At 44.6% G+C, this 21052-nt stretch overlaps 1 protein-coding gene across 5 annotated transcripts in view; it reads right to left on the minus strand.

Moving 5' to 3' along the window:
* Positions 1-21052, minus strand: part of LOC109966938 (dedicator of cytokinesis protein 3-like) — an 88749-nt gene that overhangs the window by 36803 nt on the left and 30894 nt on the right. For 3 of the 5 annotated variants that reach the window (XR_002275852.1, XM_020612196.1, XM_020612195.1), the window contains one exon: positions 6636-6719. Coding sequence is in view for 2 of the 5 variants with exons in the window: in XM_020612196.1 (XP_020467852.1) it covers positions 6636-6719 (84 nt within the window). In the remaining 3 variants the exon portion in view is untranslated. Of the gene's footprint in view, positions 1-709; positions 841-6635; positions 6720-10952; positions 11305-21052 lie in introns of those variants that run through there. The other 2 variants (XM_020612198.1, XM_020612197.1) reach the window with 2 other exon arrangements.

Genomic DNA, 21052 nt, shown 5'->3' on the forward strand with positions numbered 1-21052 from the left:
GGAGAGAGGGAAGTCTGGGCATCTTTGCTTAGACTGCTGCCCCCACGACCCGGTCCCGGATAAGCGGAGGAAAATAGATGGATGGATGGATGGAAATACACAGCTCTAGAAAATCAGTTATGGAAAAGCAAGGCCACATTTTCTGTCTGCTGTCTCTCCTTGACTGGACAAAGGTAAGTTGTTCCACCTACAGAATAAAATCTAATGTAAGGTCAGTCTCATAACCCTGTGTGCCCTATAGCATTTCTAAATGTGTGTGTGCAAGTCAGAGAAAGCACGCGGATTCATCAGATGCCTCTGTGCAGCAGAAAGCCGTCATGAAAAATGACTCAACTTGAAGTAAAACCATGACAGCTGGAAATGTATCCAGGGACTAGAGGAAAGTTCAGAGACGTCCTCTCAGTCTGTGGGGACGTCATTTGTCTCCAGTCAAGAGAAAACAAAAACGATTGTGTCTCAGGCTCTTGGAAATGTAAGGAGTGTTTGTCAGTGACAGACGGAAGAAACAAAGACATTTATTTACTTCAAAATGATGCATATTGTTGCCTTCTTAGCCCACCACAGTGAACACTGCTAGGAAGCCACTTTGTCAGTGTTGACAAAACTGAATCACCATGATGTCGGCCTTGGGCTCTAAGAATCACTTTTTAAGACAGTTGTAAAAAGAAAAGCTGAGCATGTTCCTGTCAGACTGTAAACTGGTACTTACCTGAGACAGCAGCCTCCCTGTTCCTGATTAAACCTTTAGGACAATAATCCACTGCATCAGTTCTTTATATGAACCTCCATCTCATCCTCTTACAGGATCCTGAGATCCATTTCTCAGCAGTTCTCTATAATCTGATATGAATATGGAGACAGAGGCTTAATTAGTCGGGTAATTAATAACCAATCCAGATTCATTTATCACCTAGTTAAGATGGCTGTGTTTACTCCCCAGACTCTCATCTATATGGTAATCAGACTGGGACGGGACCAGCAGTGTCTGGGTCTATTTGTTGAGAGAGGGTTGAGAGGAGGACATGTGTACATGTGTGTGTGTGTGTGTGTGTGTGTGTGTGTGTGGAGACGTTGTGGGGTATAAATCTGTTTATACAGTCACACTGTGGGGACAAATAGCGAGTTCCATAAAGTTAATCATTAAATTTTAGGGTGAAGATGCAGATTAAAGGCGCATTTCCTTGTATCTCTCACCACTTGCCGCCATTATATCTAGTCACAATGTCCCCTGTCACTTTTATGCTGATGATATCCAAATCTATATGCCGCTGGTTCAACCTGAGGCAGGTTCGTTTGGTGCACTACAAAACTGTCTGCACGATGTTAAAACTTGGCTAACTCAGAATCTCCTTTACTTAAATGAAGGCAAATCGGAATTTATTGTTATCACTCCCCATTCGGATGGAAGTGTAGTGGATCTTGGCACATATGCCCCCTCGCTCTCTAATCTGGGGGTAATTTTTGATGTCAATTTTAACTTTGATAAGCAGATCAAGTCAGTAGTAAAAACTAGCTTTTACCAGCTAAGACTGTTGGCAAAGGTAAAGCCATTTCTCTGTCATAGTGACTTAGAGAAAGCCATTCATGCGTTTGTGACTTCCCGGCTTGATTATTGTAATGCCCTGTATTCCGGTTTATCTCAATCATCACTCTCCAGGCTCCAACTTGTTCAGAACGCGGCTGCCCGTCTGCTGACAAACACTCGTCGGCATGCCCATATCACTCCGGTTCTGCTGTCTCTTCATTGGCTGCTCGTTAAATGGAGAGTAGATTTTAAGGTTTTGCTTTATGCTTTTTAAGCCATGCATGGCCTTGCCCCTCAGTACCTGTCCGACCTCTTGGCTAGATACGTCCCTCGCAGAACCCTGCGATCATCGGGTCACCTTGCTCTTGTCGTTCCCCCTGCACACTACAAAAAATGGGGAGGTCATGCCTTTGCCGTGCATGGCCCTAGGCTGTGGAATTCCCAGCCTTTAGATATACGCTCGATAACTGAGCCGGCAGCGTTTAAGTCAGCGTTAAAAACGCATCTTTTTAAACAAGCTTTTAATGTTTAGCGTGTTCACTGTTTTTTTGCTAGCTTTAATAATTGACTTTCTAACTAGTTTTAATATGCTAGTGTGTGTATTGGTCCGCTAGACCACCATGGGTGAGCCCCCGGTGAGAGAGCTGGCCGGCTAGTAGTTGGCCTATATCAGTCTCTGGATATCTATTTGGCTTCTTGTTTGTCTATGAGTGTTTTTAACTGATATTGTACTGCCATGTTTCTATTGTTGTAGCACTTTGTGCTCCTGAGCTGGAAAGTGCGGTACAAATAAAGTTTATTAATTATTATTATTATTATTATTAACTCACATTCTCCCCAGGCTCAGCCCGGTGAAGACTGTGCTGTCCTCCTGCTGACAGACAGCTGTTCTGACAAGAGACGCTGCACAGAGGTCAGAGTCGGTGTGAATTTAAGTCGCGCATAGTCACGTCAAGTGAAGTCCCAAGTCGAAGCCAGTAGTGGCTGAAACCCACCATCAATCCTTCTCTAAGTAGTAGACTACCAGTAACTTTAGCCCAGGATGAGCTGCACTAGCAGGCGAGTGAGACAGATGAACTGCGCACCAAGGCCAATGCAGATATCGGCAAAGAGCAGAAATTCTTCTTCAGAAGAAAAACAAGCTACAAACAGCAAAGCATGGCCACAATTCATACTTCAGCTGAAATATAAAAGCCTAATCTTCATCATCAACACTATCATCACGGTGACTGCTACGCTACAGAGCACTACAGTGACTGTACAGAAAACAGCTGGAAACTTGTTCCAGAAGCCACTTTCCCATTTACTGTGTTTCATAAGTTTCCCACTCTCTGAATTTCATGACATTGGATGCTAAGGGTATTTAAATAATTTGTGGAAAATACAGCTTCCTTTGCATTATGCTGTAAAACTGAGGTGGTGCCTCAAAATCTGGTGCTGGTGCCACCATCTGAGAGACCTGGTGGCATCAGTGCCATCAGTATGAAATGTCAGTCTGGAGCCCTGTAAGCGGTTATTAGAATAATCATTTTGTCCCATTATCAAAATAATTCACAATAATAATGTAAATCATCTCTAAGTGGGAGGGAGAACTTGAGGACCCACTTCTGTCAAGTGAATGCAGGTTCAGACTGAGCCCATTATGAATTATACAACAGGCGCAGGTCTCCATCACGCCATCAGATCAGCCAGATGTGAGCCTTAAATGATGCGTCGTGTTCCTGTAGGGCACACCTTGAGCTAGGTTATGGAAAACGGAACTGCGTGTTGCTCCCATAATGGTACCCAGGAGAGTTTTTCAGAGTAGTTACAGTTATGGCAGTGATTCAGTGGAGGTGTGAGCTGCAGCCGAGCCACCGAGCTACTCACTGTGAACACAGCACCCTCAGTTTATACAACACAAGGTCCTGACTGGTGTCACACCAGTATACATGGGCAAACATACTGGCCAAGACAAACACTGCTAACTAGTGCTATGGTTACTTCTCTGGCTGATAGTGTGATATCAGCGCACCACCTAAAGCACAGCCTGGTCGAGACTGAGCTTGTATTCCACCAGGTGTGGGTCCCTTCACCAAGACCTGTCCATCACCTGAAACAACACCGTGGCAGTGCCAACTCAGAAGGCGAGGAACCCAGGAGGAACCCGGGATGATGAACTGTGTGCGCTCACACATACACACCAGAGAAGCTGAGCTCGCAATCGACTTTATGTTTGTTGTCGTCACTTATCTTAAAATATCCCTGAACCAATGAGACTAACAACCAGCTCAGCCAGCGGGAGGTCAATGTATCAGTGTGTAGTACTAAACAACTCTTAGGAGTAGGAGTGTAGTACTAGAGGGTGGTATCAGACCCGATACTGGTATCAGACCCGATACTGGTGGATCCCTAATTCTGTCATTTTTCCAAACAATTAAAATCATGTAAAACAGAATGAATAATGAAAATATAATTAAATTCAACTCAGATTTCTATAAAAGTTATGTCCATAACATGTGCACAGGGGTCTTGCATGTTGTCTCTGTGTAGTGCAGGACTTCAACCTACAACAGACAGTTCAAAACCAGTCTGAGTTGACTTTAGAAGGACTCGTGGTGTTTTAAAGCAAAAGACACCAAGTTTCCATGTGTGATGTTAAACGAAATAAAAAATTATATGTACCCTGTTGCTTACTAAATGGCTCATTTTAACCAGATCACAATCTAATGTCAGGTCATCTCTTCACAGCTGATAGCTGCTTGATATGAGGCTGTTGTTTCCCATCAGCCTGTTCTCTCCAGGACATCCACAGCAGCAGCAGCGTGCTATAGAAGATTTGATCCAGCTGAGAAGCCTCTCCAGAATAATGAGAGGCTGCTCCTAGCTGTGAGTATGGCCACTTCATTAATGCCGACAGTACCGAGAGTGAGACTCTCATACTTTAAATTGCTGCTACACCCTTAATTGAAGTCTAAGGCTGTCTTAAGTGTTATGGCTGTAATGTATACTTTAAAATTGGAACTTGGGGATTGCATCCCCGCAGCCTGATTGCCATCTCCATATCAGCATCATTATAGCCATTGAATTTGTCTAGGGAGGATAATTTGGCATTAGTGCATGCAGAGAAGTGCCAGCCTCTATGTAAGAGGGCGGGGAAAGCAATTCCTAGCATTTCTAACACCCAGTGTACTTTCAGAATAAAGGCTCTGCAGTATTTCTGCAGCAGACTGTCTCTCACAGACGACAGCTGACTACACTGAATGACATAAGGCATGATTTAGACCCTAGCCATCACAGCTCCGTGCCTAGCCCCAACCTGGACCTGATTCTAACCTGAACCCTAAAACCTGGCCATAACCCACAAAACAGCCCTTTGAGAGGACCAGCTACGATGTCCTCACTCCCATGGTTTGAAACTCAAACCGGTCCTCACGGTGCAGCCACACACATACAAATTGTGAGCTAAGTAACATCCTTAGGGTTAAAGAGATAGGACATAAAATGATCATTGATGACATTTATTAGTCGGCATAACTGTGCAGTGTTTTGTAAGGAACAAAACTTGTTTACCCTAATATGTAGCTACCAGTCACATTAACGAACACACACTCATTAATATGTTCTGCTTGACCAGCCAACCACTGCTTCATTGTTCGGAGGGAATTTTCTAGAAACGTATTTGCATGTTGAGATTAAGACAGAAGCTGGGAAGTGTTAAAACCGCCATGGGGATCACAGAGAGGAGCTGGCCGTGGTTTGCCCTGATAATCACTGTGTGTTCATGGGAAAGCTGTAACGCCAGTGTGGCCCACAGGGACTCGGATAATCGCCCATGTTGATCACTAGAAGGGTTGCTTTTCTTAACAGGAGCGACTGAGATGCTGATTGGACGTCAACAGTAAAAACAGGGAGACGTGATAAAAGAGAACAACACAGGAAATAAGGGAAGTGGAAAGGAAGTAATGACGAAGGGTGAGAAAGTGAAGAAGACTGTAGGAAATGATGACGAGGGAAGTGGAGGCAAAGTGAATGTTGTTCTGTCTTTTACATCAGCCGAACATTTCCTCCTGTCTGTCTTAAAGGCCCCCGGTAAGGAAAAGGCCAACCCGGGCTAATGAAGCACAAACTCACTCATTATCTGGGAAAGACAACATTTCCTGGCTTCACACACATCCTGGCCTGAGCTGCTAATTTCTGCGAGTCAAACTAGGAATAACAATGGGAGTACCGTAGGCTAATAACCTGGGCTCTCGTCCAGGCCTGCGCTAGGCTGGATGCAGTCAATGACTTTGGTTTTACTCTGTGTATTGTGACAACACGAGGCCGTGCAGCGTTAATGTGGAAGCTTTTCTATCTGGAGCCCTCACAAAGACGTGGGGGGTATGGAGCTTAAATCTCATGGGCAAACAGCAGCACGGTCGAACCAGAGCTCTCTATACCAACAATACTGTGGAAAAGATTTTCAGATGGGTCCAGTAAACACCACATAATCAGTATTCCTCAACGTGCTCAGTACAGTTTGACACTGTAGATGTAAATCAGCAGGTTGAATTTACAAGGACTCAGAATGTGAGGCCACAACAGTTAGTGATGACCTGCTAGAAATCTTCTTTTCACATTACATGTCTATGTTGATAGCTGAGAAGTGGTGGCCTAGAGACCCACAATGAGAGTGGACCTTCCAGGTTCTGGTCCAGAAGTACGAGAACCTCATTCAAAACCACACTGGCATTTCTAACAGCACTGTATCTAACATCCGGCCTTGGACCAGAGCCTTTCTGTGGCTCACGTCACATGTTTAGATGAGGACTGTAGTTTTTGGAAAAATGATCTGATGTGGTTCTGTATCTAACATCCAGCCTTGGACCAGAGCCTTTCTGTGTTTTTGGAAAAATGATCTGATGTGGTTGTTTATTCTGCTTTTATCAAACATTTTCCATAAGCCCTAGATGTCTTCAAGCTAAACACTGTGCACGTCTCTGAAGAAAGCCAGAGATGCAACAGGTATCTCCACCCTGTTTGCAGCGATTACTGGTGCTTTACTGATGTTACACGACTGCTGTAACAATGATCCAAGACATTTCTGCTGTATCAAACATCCAGCTCACAGAATCTCATGAAGTCTTACCTTCACATTTCTCCAGAATCTGAACCGTCTCTCCCACCTCCAGAGCCAAACCCTGAGTCACGGAGCCCCGGAAGCTGCAGATCACTGTGGAGAAAAGGACAGAGAGGAAAAGATGAGGCGCTATGAGGAAGGTGAGGAGGTCGAAAATTCAGTCAGTAGTGTCCAACAGAAACAGCTGCAATGACACCATGGTTTCTGAACTGCTGCACAACATCTATGAATATTGGGAACTTTATTCTTCAAAAATGTTCAGTTGCACTCTGGTTTCTAAGCACCGAGCAGATCCCAGATCACCTGAATACCACAGTTACGTCCCCGTCTATGTTCCTGCTTTCCACCATCAGTCCCGTGACAGCAGTGTGACGCCAGCATCAGAGCCTGACTGAACGCACCCACAGTCCTTGTTGTACAAGGCAGGTTGTTGTTAATATATCTCATGACTACACCAGTGCACCCAGTAAACAGGGCTCAGAGCCTCCTCCAGTGTTCATCTAAGTCACACTGGTGTGTACATCACTGCAATGTGAACTACTGAAGTCACTTAGGATGCGTGTCTCAACCGATGATGTTTAAACCAGCCAAGGTAACATTTTCACCCTGAGACACTGTTGTAGATCTCTACACACTCTTTATTTTTGGCTGCTCTCTATGGTTTTTCTACTGTGTGACAGTAATTCTACATACAACCCTCATTAGATTTCAGAGACTGGTGGTTTTAACTTGGAGAAATATGGTGAGATGTGGAGATGCCACTTCCAGACAGGCATCAACACATCACCAGGGACGGAGTGAACGCATCAGCTCGTCGGTTTGGCACGACACTAAATCAACTCAGCAGAAACAAAGATGCCAATTAGGAAACAGGCTCAACCAAACACAGCTCCTTTCACGGACTGAATGGACCAAGTTCTTCAAACTACTAACAATAAAAGTGTTTTATTTGCTACTATACAGTGTATTCTATAATCCAATCAGGTCAAAATGTATGTTTAAAGTTCTGTCGCATACAGCGATGTGCAGCGTGTGCAGGTTTGACGTTTACAAAGTGTTACTGCTGTTATTCACTTTGCTTCTGACATTATTTCTCAATGTCATTTGTTATACTTCAGCTGCTGGTCCAGAGCTATTCTATCTATTCTATCTATTCTATCCAAAAGCACAGAGAAACAATGTTGTATGTTTATTTATTTACTTCTTGAGATGCAGTGGCCCAAACATGTTTTGCTATAAGATGCACACACACACACACACACACACACACACACACACACACAAGCAGCTTGTATTTACCAAAAACACTTAACCAGCAAGGTTGTTTAGTAAATTACACATTGAATTAGGACATAAGACTTTTATATTGTTATTTTTCAAATGATGCTTTAATTTACAGAACAAACTAACTTTTCTGCTTCTTTTCTGTTAATCTGATAACGACTCATCAGAACCAGTTTAATTCATGTTTCATTTGCAGCTCAGTGGACATGAATCGGTGGTTTGACACACGGCGCACTGGAGTAAAAATCAAAACACAGAGCCCTTCATTTTGTTACTGAACAGAACCTGTTGATTCAAGAATCGAATCGTGAGTGTGGCCAAGTCTCGCAGCCCTACAAGCCGCTGCACACAGCAGCAGGTTGGTGGAAGCTTTTGCAGTAAATCTGCCGCTCAGTGCTTGATGCATATCAAGCATCAGCAGGGACAGGCCTCAGCTGAACTGTTAAACAGCACCATGCACATTAATGCACTGTGCACTAAGAAAACTGAGAATCATTTTCAAGCACAGGTTTCTCACTGAGTTGAATCAAACTTCCCAGTGTGACTTGTTTCAGGGTCACAACTATCCCACAACCTCAGACTTCTGTAGTTTAAAGAAAACATACAGGGTGGAAAGTGTGTCTAGAATAAATATTAAGCTTTCATATAATAATGAAAACAACAAGTTACTGGAAGAAGCCTCAGAGGTTGTGTTTGTGCCGACTGATACACAAGTGGCTCCAGCAACAGCAGCAACAGCTCTGAAGCCAGGAACATGTCAGCAGAAATAGTTAATAGTAGGAAAGGGTTAAATTGTTGATTCAACTTAAAGCCCAAATGTATTGAATTTGTTTATTTTTTAAATTTTAGACAACTTTACAGAGCATAAACTGTTTTAGTGTAGCCGGGGAGAGGAAGAACCAACAGAAAAACAGAAGAGCGCTTGTGCATCGTGAGAGGTGCGTCAGGTCGACCTGCATCCACGCATGGGAATCCTCCTTATAGACACGGCTTTAACTCGTATCTCATTCCCCACTGGGTCTGAACACAGGCTGAGAGAGCGACAGTCTCTGACTACTGCGTCAAACAGATGACAGAGTGACAGGCCAGTGACAGCGACGGAGTGACAGCGGTGACAGCGAGGGACAATGAACAAATGAAAGAGGCCTGGAGAGACGGAGGGGGCATGTCAATGACAGAATCGAACACGGTGACAATCCCACACTGAACGGTGTTAATAATGGAGCCTGAGAGCACGACAGCAAGTGACGGCACTGACAGAGAGCGAGGCATCGATGATTACAGAGACAGATGGTGACAGAGACGATGGCAGAGAGCAACAAGCAATCCTGTCATCTTGAGACGTGAGGTGTGTCCTCACTGCTTAAGTATCAGACTGCAAGGCAATGGTCAACACAGCAGTCAGAGCCAAGCTCCTGGCAGGACAGTCTAACTGGTGGCACTGCTGTTATAGCTAACATTTCCCCAACTGTCTGTTAAACCCAGTGACAGTGGGACAGGACGTGGTGTCCCAGCTACACCCCCCCCCCCCTCCATGACCCTCTGCTGCCCACAGCCTCCTCTTGTTATTCCAGCTTCTCCACCCTGTGTTGTCAAAGTACGATCTGTAAATTAACCTGCCTGCCCCGTAGCCAAGGTTAGAAGAAGGGTTTTTCCAGCCAGCAGTCATGTCAAACTGCCATGGAGGAGCTCTGGGCAGCTAAAAGTCTGAACCAGCAGCTGTCAGAGTGAAGAGGTGGCGTCTTTAGCACAGAGAGAGTGGGACAAAGAAAGAGCAACAACCAGGGTTAACATGGGTTTGGCTGTTTGACATGGAGAGGGTTAAAAGCAGCCAGAGGACTCAGACTGGATCCAGATGTGGGGTTCTTCCTTCTGGATTAAAGATTAGGTGCATTTCTATTTACGGCAGAGCCAACTACAGATCTGGACCAGCCTGTAATCCGTAAAATATCTGCTTCAGATTTCCTTAATAACTATAAGTGTAAATTAAAACCTCTCTGAAGTAACTCATAAGTGTAAATTAAAACCTCTCTGAAGCAGAAAGAGGCAAATAGAAACACACCCACCAAACAAACATCATTTCCATTTCTTCGTTTTAAACTCAACTTTCCTTCTGACTTTCAGGCCTGTTGTTCATCTTGTGGTGAGATGTGTTTGAGCCTGTTATAAGGCTGAAAACAAAGAGGAGAGAAATGATGGAAGATACACACACACACTCCGTAGGGTATCAGCATTTAGTTTATCTGGTGGATTGTGTCAATAGTTGGACAAATGACTCACAACTGTTAGGCCAATCTCACCACTTAGCCTGTGCCCTTTGTGTGTTTGTGTACAAATGTGTCTGTGTGTGAAGAAGGACATGAAATGAGGACGGGGCAATGGACTGACTCATGGTCCCTGACAGGATCATTCAATTTAAGGTGAGACTTCAAAAGCATCTTTTAATATTTAACTGCTGCTCCTGTTCCCAAAGTGACACAAACGTTTAATGGCTCTGAATTATTTTAATTAGGACCTTAAGTGGAAAACAGATTGAATATATGGAATAAAGATGTCTGCTGCTTCTAACCACAGCACCTTAAGGTGCCAGTTAGTGCTGCAGTGTTTTAACGTGGGATGTCCGTGTTCGTGCCACAGGTACAGTACACCGCAGTAACATGCACTCGCTTCTACTGATCTGTGTACACACACTCACCAAAATCCAGAGGTCACACATGTGCAAACACACTTACCAAAATCCAGAGGTCACACATGTGCATGTGGTGAGAATTAAGTCCCTACTATATAACATTCTGATGATCTGATAATGTTACGGGAATGTCACGTATTTAGGTTAAACGTTTACAAAGCTCCTGATTATTAATTTGCAGGCTATAAACTAACCATTGGCTGCTAAATAAAAAGACATGCCTTTCATGGCCATCAGAAACTCTTCTCAATCAAACCTTTAATCGATTCGACGCCAAGTTTAACAGCTCCAACTTGACGTTAGCTTCCTAGCTAACGTGTGAGTAGCTAATCCGTTAGCTAACGTACACGTACCCAGCTTTCTTTGACTTTTGTAGTGACGGATGAAGCTGGTGTTGTGGTGGTTGTGTCGCTGAGTTTCGCGCTGCAGATTTTCCACATCACTGTTCTTGTCTAACTACCGTCATTAAACCACAACCTGGATTATTTTTGGACCAGGCCCCTCCATGTTAGCCGCGTCCTCTGGAGTCTGCCGCCTTCCGCTGGGTTGCCAGGTTTGCGGGCATTGCACTAGAAATCACCCAATTGTGTTCCAAAAACAAAACGTAGCTTCTAAATATCTAGAAAATGCAAATATTTAATAAGAATTTTCAAGTCAAATTCAAGTGTCAAGTCAAATTCAAGTCAAGTCTTTTACCAGTGTTTGTCAAATAAGTTGTTTGTTTGTTTGTTTGTCAAATAAGTCTCAAGTCCTCAAATTTGTGACTGACTCAAGTCATGTCACGTAACCCCAGTCCCCACCCCTGCCAAAACAAGTGGATTTGACAAATATAAAATAAAACAAAAAAGATTAAAACATCTGAAATCAAAAAACCTGCTCACAATATTCATGGCAGAAACTGCAGCCAAACTGAGTGTGGTTTTTAACATCTGTTATTAAATGACTCACAGGATCAAGGTTCTGTACCGGAAACAAATTCCTTGTGTGTAACATACTTGGCCAATAAAGGTGATTATCCTTATCCTTATCCTTAGTACATAGCCATTCTCTTGTTGTTAAAATGGTGAGCGGCTGAGGTACAGTTGTACACATTTAGAACAGAAAGCCAAACTGCAGTGTCATGTTAAAGCTCTGCAGACAGACCAAGGAAGAAACATGATGATGCACTGAGGTCAAGGTCAGTGCTTAGCTTGGAAAAGTGTAGAAACATCTGCCATCTTTATTTGCAGTATGTACACAATCTCCTTTAATTTGGAAATGCACAAGTGCTCTGCTTGACGCTTCATCTGTGGAGCCATGGCCTGCATTAACAACGGTCTCTACTTTAAACAAAACCATAATAATATGACACAGAAATAAATATAGTAATGAAAAAAGCATAATTCCCCTTAATGCCTCCTAATGGATTTCCCTCCCACTGTAAACAGTCCAGGACTACTGCATATTATGTTGTATTTTGTGGACCTTGTGCTCATGTATTATGCATCATATCTGCCTGGTGCTGTGGCATGTGGCTGCCTAAGAAACATATTAAACTCACATTTAGTTGTTTGTTCCAGCTAAAAGCATGTGAAAGGGAACAAAGGGGAATCCCTCGTGTGTGGGCCAGGGCTGCTGTGTGTGCGTTTACATCGCAGGGAACACATTTGAAGTGCAGAGATCTACAATGTGAGGACAACAAAACAATAAAAGGAGAAAATTCAGAAAAAATATGATACTGGGAAGAACGTATGCATATCTACATGTGTGTGTACAGTGTGTGCATGTGTGATGGAGGGAGAGGAAGAAAGGTTTCACTTGGTGTGAACAGGAGGTAAAACGGTCAGAGAGGAACAGTTTGTTCACCATAAATGAGTGTCTATGCATGCACATTTGTGAATACTCTGTTTGTGTGATCATGCCCAGTGAACAGATCTTAATTAAGACATGAAGCTTGTCATTTTAACATCCTCCTCGATGCCCACGGGCTCATGCAGAGTCTCAAGTGCACTCAGTGCTCAAGCAGATGGATTGTGTGTAAGTGTCTCGGGATGTGTTTGTATCTGTGTGTGTGTGTGTGTGTGTGTGTGTGTGTGTGTGTGTGAGAGAGAGAGAGAGAGAGAGAGAGAGAGATTTACCTCGTACACTCTAGTCACTGCTAATCCACAGCTGATGGGCGACTGGGGGGGATAAGTGTGACGAGGTGAAAAAAATCAGAGTGAGCAGAAAGCAGGAGAGAGAGGAAGGAGACCAAGGACCAAAGAAATGCAGCTTTTTTTATACGTGTTCATGTGTTTATTTATGTGCAGGTGTAGTGAGTGTGCATGTGAGGCAGATTTCCTGTAAGCTTTCAAGCTACACAACAATGAGATGCAACATAAGACAACCACCGAACGAAGAGCTGTTAGACAGGGAACAGAGGATGTTCCTCCTCAGCACCTCCGCAGTAGCGGCTGGGACCACACCATCTCACATACAGCTGAGATCAGCTGCACCGCACAGATGGGATGCAGCTCTCAGCATGTCACGTTGAGCCTGGAGATCTGCTCCCCTCTATTAATAGGCTAAGCGGAAAAGCTTCACCCAGCTGCTCGACCGGAGATGAAGTTAGGCTGGTTGGTACTGGGCAGCTCCCAGGAGAGGGTGCGTGTTAAGAATCAGAATGAGGGAAGGAGCATGCATGCTGATGGGCACAGTTTTAATCCAGTGGAAACTACCACAGCTGAGTTTCTAAACCAGTCCTGTAGAAACATTGTTTCTCTACTGAAAGACACTGACAAGAGCTTCATCCTTTACTTTCTTTATAGCTTGGTGATGATCTTGGTTGTTTTCGTCAAGCTCTGGAGGTTGTGTCACGTTTGACTGACACATGTATGACCCTGTCACAATCCACACGGGATGCCACCTTGTCCTTCCTCAGCTACACACACTTTCCACTCCATTTTTACAGTTTAAGCTGGGTCTTATTTCCCTACGACCCCGATTCAAACTGGTTCGTCGAGACCACATTTACTCGTGAAGTTAAACAAATGATGTAATTGTCTGTGCCGTTCATGATTCTCTACCTGGTCCTCAGCAGCTCGCCCACACCAGCAGACCGGCGTGCTCATATTAACCACTTGTTTTCACACATTTCCCATCACAGAAGAACATTGTTAACAGGAAAGTGTCTGCTCCACCAGGCAGTGTGTGTTTGCTCCATTAGCAGAGCCACAGGGCAGACCCGATGTCTGGCTCTCCCCCAGCAGAATAAGTGGCCTGATCTGCTCACAACTATTCAGACTAAGTGTAGGAGGGGTATTAAAGGTGGGTGAAGCCACAGTTTGCTGAGAGAACCACCTTTTACATACTCGAAAGATTCATAAAGGTGAGTTGTTCCAGCATGAAATGTACAGCAAATCTAACAGGAGACTCAGGGAGCCTGGCCTGTTCTGTTACCGCCCACAGAGTCCTGGGAGGACGTTGAACAGACCTGGTCACATTAGTAATGGCTGCCGTTCATTTAGGACCATAACTATAGCAAAGGAACCATTCATGTCATTAGTTACACCTGCCTATTCCCCACAGCACATGCTGTACTTGGGAGTGAGCGTTATTGGCGTGCGTAACGTTTAAAGATGTAACGCTGCTGATCTTGTTTGATTTATATTATCAAAGTCGGACTTTGCCAAAACACCAGGATGCTGTTTTACCCATTTTACAGAGCAGGAGAGAAGCTGAGAATAAATGTTTACATGGAATAGTTCCACACACACGCTGAAGAAGACATGACTTAAGTTTTTAGCCAATACCATATAACTCAGGAAAACAAATTACTTGTTGCTAGTGAAGCTCAGCTATGTGCATGTTTTACGTGTCCTTTTACACATTGAACAGGCAGATTAATCCTTTTGTCAGTGTATTTGTTTAGGTAAATGTTATTTAAGAATTAAACCACTTTAACATCAGTTTTGCAATGTGTGTAACAACGTACGGTGGCTAAAGGGCACTGCTGGAAAATGTCAGAATGTGAATGTAATTATGTTGACTTAGGACAATCTGAGCTGTAACAGAAGTCCCCGACTGAGCACCGCTGACGTCCATTAACAGAGGAACATTTACAGTTTTAAATGTCAGCGTATTACTCTGATTATCACTCTGTTTGGCTGGATGAAGCTGTCGGCAGAGCTCACACACTTTTCACATCTGTCCGAGAACAGAAGGCCCCCCACACTCACAATGAAAGTTTAATCGAGTTAACAACTTAAAGGAAACGGCATTTAATTGAGACATTAACAGTCTGCAGGGAGTGAGGTCTAGCTGGAGTTTCAGGACAGTGTTTCACACCTTTCTCCACCACCACGTGTCCAGAGAAATCTAAAAACCACTGTGTGACTTTTCTGGAAACACAGCCCATACATTAGCCAGCAGCAGGCCTCTCCTGCTTGGACACCTGTGCTATAAATTACATCTGTTGCGTAATGCAATAGCCTGGATTTTAATAGCTCCACTGTAATGGAAAACAGCACCTCGCTGGTTCAGCCTGTAGCCATCAGGCTCTTTCACAACGCAGGTCTTTAGTAATGCTTCAGTCTCTTGGTAACATTGCTCCACTCCTACAGCCCCCACGGTGCTGCTCAAGGTCTCTCTCAATCAAACACTTTTCAGCTGTTGTTGGGTTGCACACAACAACGAGGGGAGACATAGGACCAGACCTGCAATAGAGGGAGTCAGCCAGACTCGAACCGCTGACGTGTGTGCACACCTGTGTATAGTGCACAGCACTGTAGCCATTTAGCTATAGGGGCACCCGAACACTAGGAGTTTGCTTCAGCTCAAGTGTCTGACCATGACGCTGAGCAGGCAAACTACAGTAACATCTTTAATAAACTGGAAAAAGCAAGCAAGGTGAAAAGGAGTGTATGTTTTTGATATAGACGTGTACATGTTTCACTGTTTCTTTTTTTTATTCTCTATCCAGAGATGAGTGTCTATCCAAGACACTGAATCCCAACGTACCCCGGATGGCCGGGACAGGGCCGCCGTCTGTGTGGCTGCCTCAGTTCTGTCCCAAAGACAAATTCCTAGTGTGTATAACTTAGTGTGCCCGACCTCCTGAAGAAGGCCAGACACCGAAACGCATCCAAGCTACTTTTTAATTATGTTCCTTTCATAGAACGTGCCAGTGTTTAACTTCTTTATGCCTTGGTTGCATTTTCAGTTTATTAAGAAAGCTCACGCTACCAAAGATCACCGTCTTTGTTGGGGCAGAACTACTAGTTCCAAGAAGCTCTCCTTATCTATGGACCTTTACAACTTCCTGTTGTTTTCAGGACACCGACATGCACCTGCCCAGTTCAGGTTCACCCCCCCCTTTTCAGCTATGTGAACAGTTTTAAAACCTCGGCTCTGGTCAATTAAAAGGAATATTAATGTAACTGCTAAGCTAATCAACCACGTTGCAGCCTTGACCTGCACAAATGTGCACCAAAGTCCGGCCACCATAACATTCACAGGAGCTATAACAGCAGCCCGGTTCCAGCTAATGACCATGGAGCAGCTCTATTGGAGCAGATGATGGAGTGTTACTCTCAGTTTCCCTGCAGTGAGGGAAATGTACCTGAGGACCTTCTGGTCACATGCCCACCTCTCCGCCCCGCTACTGGATTCTGTAAGACGGCAGTAAAGGTTTTCTGAGGTCACAGCTTGTGCAGATGAAGCCCCGGGCAGACACACTTGTCTCTACAATGCCAGCGTCATCTCAGAGTAATACCAAGAGTTTATTTATACACTGAGTTAATGCCAGCTCTTGGTGCAGTGTGAAGCCAGCACATGCTCACTCCCTCCCACAGTGAAATCAGCACAACAACAGTGTCCTGTTATTGTCAGAATAATAGCAGCTTCATTCACACATCCAGCAGGGTCTGCTAGGCTGAGGGCTATTTCAGGATGGGGTGGGATTACATAGTCAGATACTAGGCCTTCACAACGAGCTCATATGTCAAAGTGATGCTGCACCAAACGTCTGAAAACTCTCCCTCTGCCCTTTGACCCTGACAGTAACACATTGTGTGATGGGGAGGCATTTCTCTCAAGGACTGAAGACTGAACTCCATGGGTCCTGACTGGGATTGTTTTTGACTGATGCCAACTTTCCTCAGACAAGATTACGACTGTAACCAGATTTTTAAAACATGGTGTTGTCTCTTTCGTTTGACAGGATTATTACTGCAACAGATTTGCCCGACAGGCTTTGCTGCGAGCCTTGTACCGCAGTGTAGAGTTAGTCCTCGTGGAAAACTGCCAGATCACACTCAGCCAATTTCAAAACCCTGCTGGCTGCTTAGCTCGCACGCAGAGCTGGGTTTTATTTATTTGATCTAACCTTTATTTAACCAGGGAAAAGCTCTTGAGGTCAAAGACCTGGCAAGACAGCAGCAACATTTCTCATTATCCAACAGCGTTTCACTTTCACTGTTGCAAAACAAACGGATGAGTTAACCGATGAGCCTAGCAAACACAACACTACCTCAGGTAAAACTGGCTGCTGGAGTTTAAATGGTCATCAAACCCAGGAGAGCAGGGCAGAGCAGCCAACGTTACCTTAAACTCTGACGACATCTAGGACTGTGGTTTAAACAACAATGTCCTACTGACCTTGTAACATCTGTGAGGTCCTCTACTGTACAGTTTACGGTTTCTCACTTCTTATAATCCAAGAACTTTCACTAACTCATATCAGATATCAGGCTTCACACACTGCTCCATAACATCTGGGCCACGGAAGACAGGACGTGAGCCGTCTCTTCTTCATGAGCTGATTTTTCACAGCACAGACCATTATTTCCCTCATTGTACATGAATGATTTTAGAGCCTGCAGCTGTCTGTGCGTGCATGCGTACGTGTCAGCACCCAGACCTGCAGTCTCATGCAAAAAGTCATGATGGTTGTCTTCAGGCTGGAAAGCACTCAAGACGTCCTCCACTTGGAAAACAGAAGCCTCCGTACAGTTTGTCTGTGGTTGTCTTAATAACAAAGCGCATGAGGCTCAGAGCTGTGCAACAGCTGACGGTCAAGCCTGGTCTCAGACGACTAACGTGAAATACAACTAAACACAGAGTAAAGCCAAAGGTGTGAATCGTGCTACTGGGCAGTGCAGTCCCTGCTGTGTGTCCACGAGACCATTGTTCGGTCCAACAGCACAGTCAGCAGTGTGATGCTGTGCAGCTCATGCTTTCTTCTTTGCTGAGTCACAGGAACCGTTACCGGCCCAGCTCATTCCCCGGTTCTGTGATCATTTCATCCAACCTGCCGCTGCCAGTCTTTTCTAGAAACAGCCGGTCTGACAGAGACGAGATGATGAGAGCAGCTAAAGTGGGACAGTGACTTTCAAAAACTATAATACCAATTATATGAAGACTGCTTCAGTGAACAAAGCCACGCACTCATCTAGCTGGCGTACCGGTTTATTAGCATGAAGATACGGTGCTTTAATTCAGCCATCTGAGCCCAAACACACACTGAGCGTCAGCGTGTGAGAACTGGATATGAGAGGGTCATTAGTACATCATCTGGAACCACCTACAGCAGGAACCTCAGCTCACGTGGAAACGATCATCATAACCATCTGCTTTGGTTTTACTGCAGGTTTGTGCACACACACACAAACCTCTGTTCACATGCCCGTGCCTGCTGTAGTTCTACGAGGAATGGCAACACGTGTCTTTGTCTTGGTGTGTTTGTCTGGATTTTGCCTTTCCCTTCATCTGAGTAGGTGTAAAACAGACAACACCGTGTGTGTGTGTGTGTGTGTCTGTTCTGCTCCTCTGTGTAGATTGTTGTCTCTCTGTTGTGTAACTGTCCTCGAGCGTCTACATCTGATTTCTATCTTCCGCTGAAGCTGTGTGTATCTTGTGTTACTAAAAACACACACTGCAGTCAGCTCCCTCGAAGACATAAGTCACTGATAAAAGAGGTCAATGATCAACTGTCAAGTCGGCCGCTCGCTGTCCCTGGGGGGTTGTTATAGCTCGGCCACATGACCCAGGGAGACAAACTCCAACATCCATCTTTGACAGACAGATTTTCTGATGGATTCAAACTCACCCTCTAGTCTGTTTGTCTCTGGACCAGAGATGAGAAGAAGTTGATAAACAGCAGATGGATTAAAAATACCCGACACAGGAGAAGAGGAGGCAGATGGAGGAGGAGGGGTGCAGGACGGAGGAGTGCCGGGCAGCAGAGGTGATAAAGCTGATGCACAGAGACAGCGTGGAAGGAAATAAAATGAAATTAAACAGGGCAGCAGAAAGAGTAGGTTTTCAGACCTGAGAATTGAGCCAGTAATTCTCAGTACAGCCTGAAACTAGACATCAGGCGAGAGGGGGAAAAATAAGGGACACTGAAAAACAGAAAAGGGTTCGAAGATATTTTTCTTACAGGAAAAGTCCAAGCAGAAGGAAGTGAGAGGAAATTTTATTGAAGAAAGAAAAGATAAGTTCAGCATCACCTCACAGTGATGCTGAGGCTTGAATTACCGGGATTTAGATGTTCTGGGAGAGAGGAAGAGGAGGGGACAGAAGGGATCAGGGGACAAAATGACAGAGGAATTCAAGGCAAAAAGACAGGAGGCAGAAACGTGTGTGTAACCAATGAGACTTAATATACACCAACACAGCTCTGGGGAACAGGATGCCATTGGGACAAGAGGGGAAGGGAGGGAGAACGTGACACAAAGAGAAGGGAGCATTAAAGGAAAGAGAGGAGAAACGCAGAGGAGTGAAGGGAAATCGGATACACAAGGTCTCTGCTCAATAGGAATGACTCGACAGACCAGAAGCCAAATACACTGAGGAGAGGACGGCATCATGACATGAGGAGGAGAAGGATGAGATGCTGCTTCACTTTAGACTCGTAGGGGGATATTTACTAAACCTGTCGCAGCTCATTCATTTCATTCTAGCATCATATTTACCAACACTGATGATGTAAACGTGTTGGTGTGACTACACTTCTGCTTATAAGGAGCCGGTGCCTGTATTGTGCACGTGTGGAGCGCGAGGCAGCGTAGAAGCCAACAAACATGTTTCAACATGCATCACAGTGTCTTCTGCAGCCAAATGGTCTTTCATTTGGTTCAGTATCTGAGGAACAGTTTGACCTGAAGGCCTGTACAGGTCGCTCACACTCTCCTCCTGACATCCAGGAAAGAAGCATGAGGTTCACAGACACCCTCTCCTTCCCCTTAACCACGGCAACGTCTCAGATGAACCGCTGCCACGCTGCAGCAGGGCTCTCTCCTGACCTATACCAGCTTCTTCTGTCGCAGCATCAGTCTGTGCTGCTACAGTCCTATTTTCTCTCCCTTATTTTGTGTCCCAGAGCAGAAACCCTTTCACATATAAATTGCATGAGACCAATTTCCACTTTTCTTCTGTTTTTACTGGTGCAAAACCAAACTGCCAGTCACTGGTCGACAGTTTCACTGTTGAGCACCGACTGAGTCACAAAGCTTTAGTGAATATGCCCCTAAAACTGCATCAGAACCAAGATTCCTCAGGTTGGTGGGTCAGAAACTAAAAGTAAAACTATTTACATGCAGATTAAGAAACAAAAGAAGCAGAAGAAAGAAATGCAGAAAGAGAAGCAACATATAGTGCTTTCATCTGAGAAATGAATCCCGGTCTGTCCTTGACGAGGTCACTCACCCATGCTCTCACTGTCAGAAGTCACTCAGGATGCAGAACATAGCTGGCCTCAGACTCAAAACGTCAGCTGAGCCAGGACGGAGGAGACAGAAGGGCAGCGAGGGATGGAGGCAGGGAGGGAAGAGGGGTGTAGAAGGGTAGGAGGATGGAGAGGAGGTCACCAGACACTAGCCGAGGTAACTCGACATGTTACAGATCAAAATACAGACAGAGGAACATTAGGCCCCAAAGGTCACTGATATGAAGGGATGGAAGCAGAGAGAGAGCAGACGCAGATTACACAGCAAAGTGTGCAGAGAAACTGAACGTAAGAAGAAACCAAATAAAAATAAACAGAAAGAGAGAATGACATCACAAAGTAAAAGATGTGAGGACAAACTGCTGCTGTCATCTGAGCGCTGTTCTCTCAGAACATCATGTTAGGCATCAAATCTAACCCAGTGTCTCTTCATGTTCTACTGCTGCTTCATTTTTAACAGTATGTGGCAATTAAAAGCCATCAGACATGACAAATACGTTTCAGAAATCAAATTTTGGGGCTAAATTAGTATATTAAATGATATTTTAAGAATGAAATTAGACTTTTAATGTTTGCATGTAAGAACAAAGCACCTATTTTTTTATCGTTCCCCTCATGTTGCTGTGGATGACATTAAGTCTGGTGACTGCTGATGAAACCATCTCATTAAAATAAACAAAGCACAGTGATGCCCCCCCCCACACCCCGCCACAGAGCGAAATGGCCAAATGTTAATCCTCTCAAAAGTAACACGCTGCCACAACGGCC

Source organism: Monopterus albus, unplaced genomic scaffold, assembly GCF_001952655.1.
Source record: "Monopterus albus unplaced genomic scaffold, M_albus_1.0 scaffold121.1, whole genome shotgun sequence".
NCBI classification, from domain to species: domain Eukaryota; kingdom Metazoa; phylum Chordata; class Actinopteri; order Synbranchiformes; family Synbranchidae; genus Monopterus; species Monopterus albus.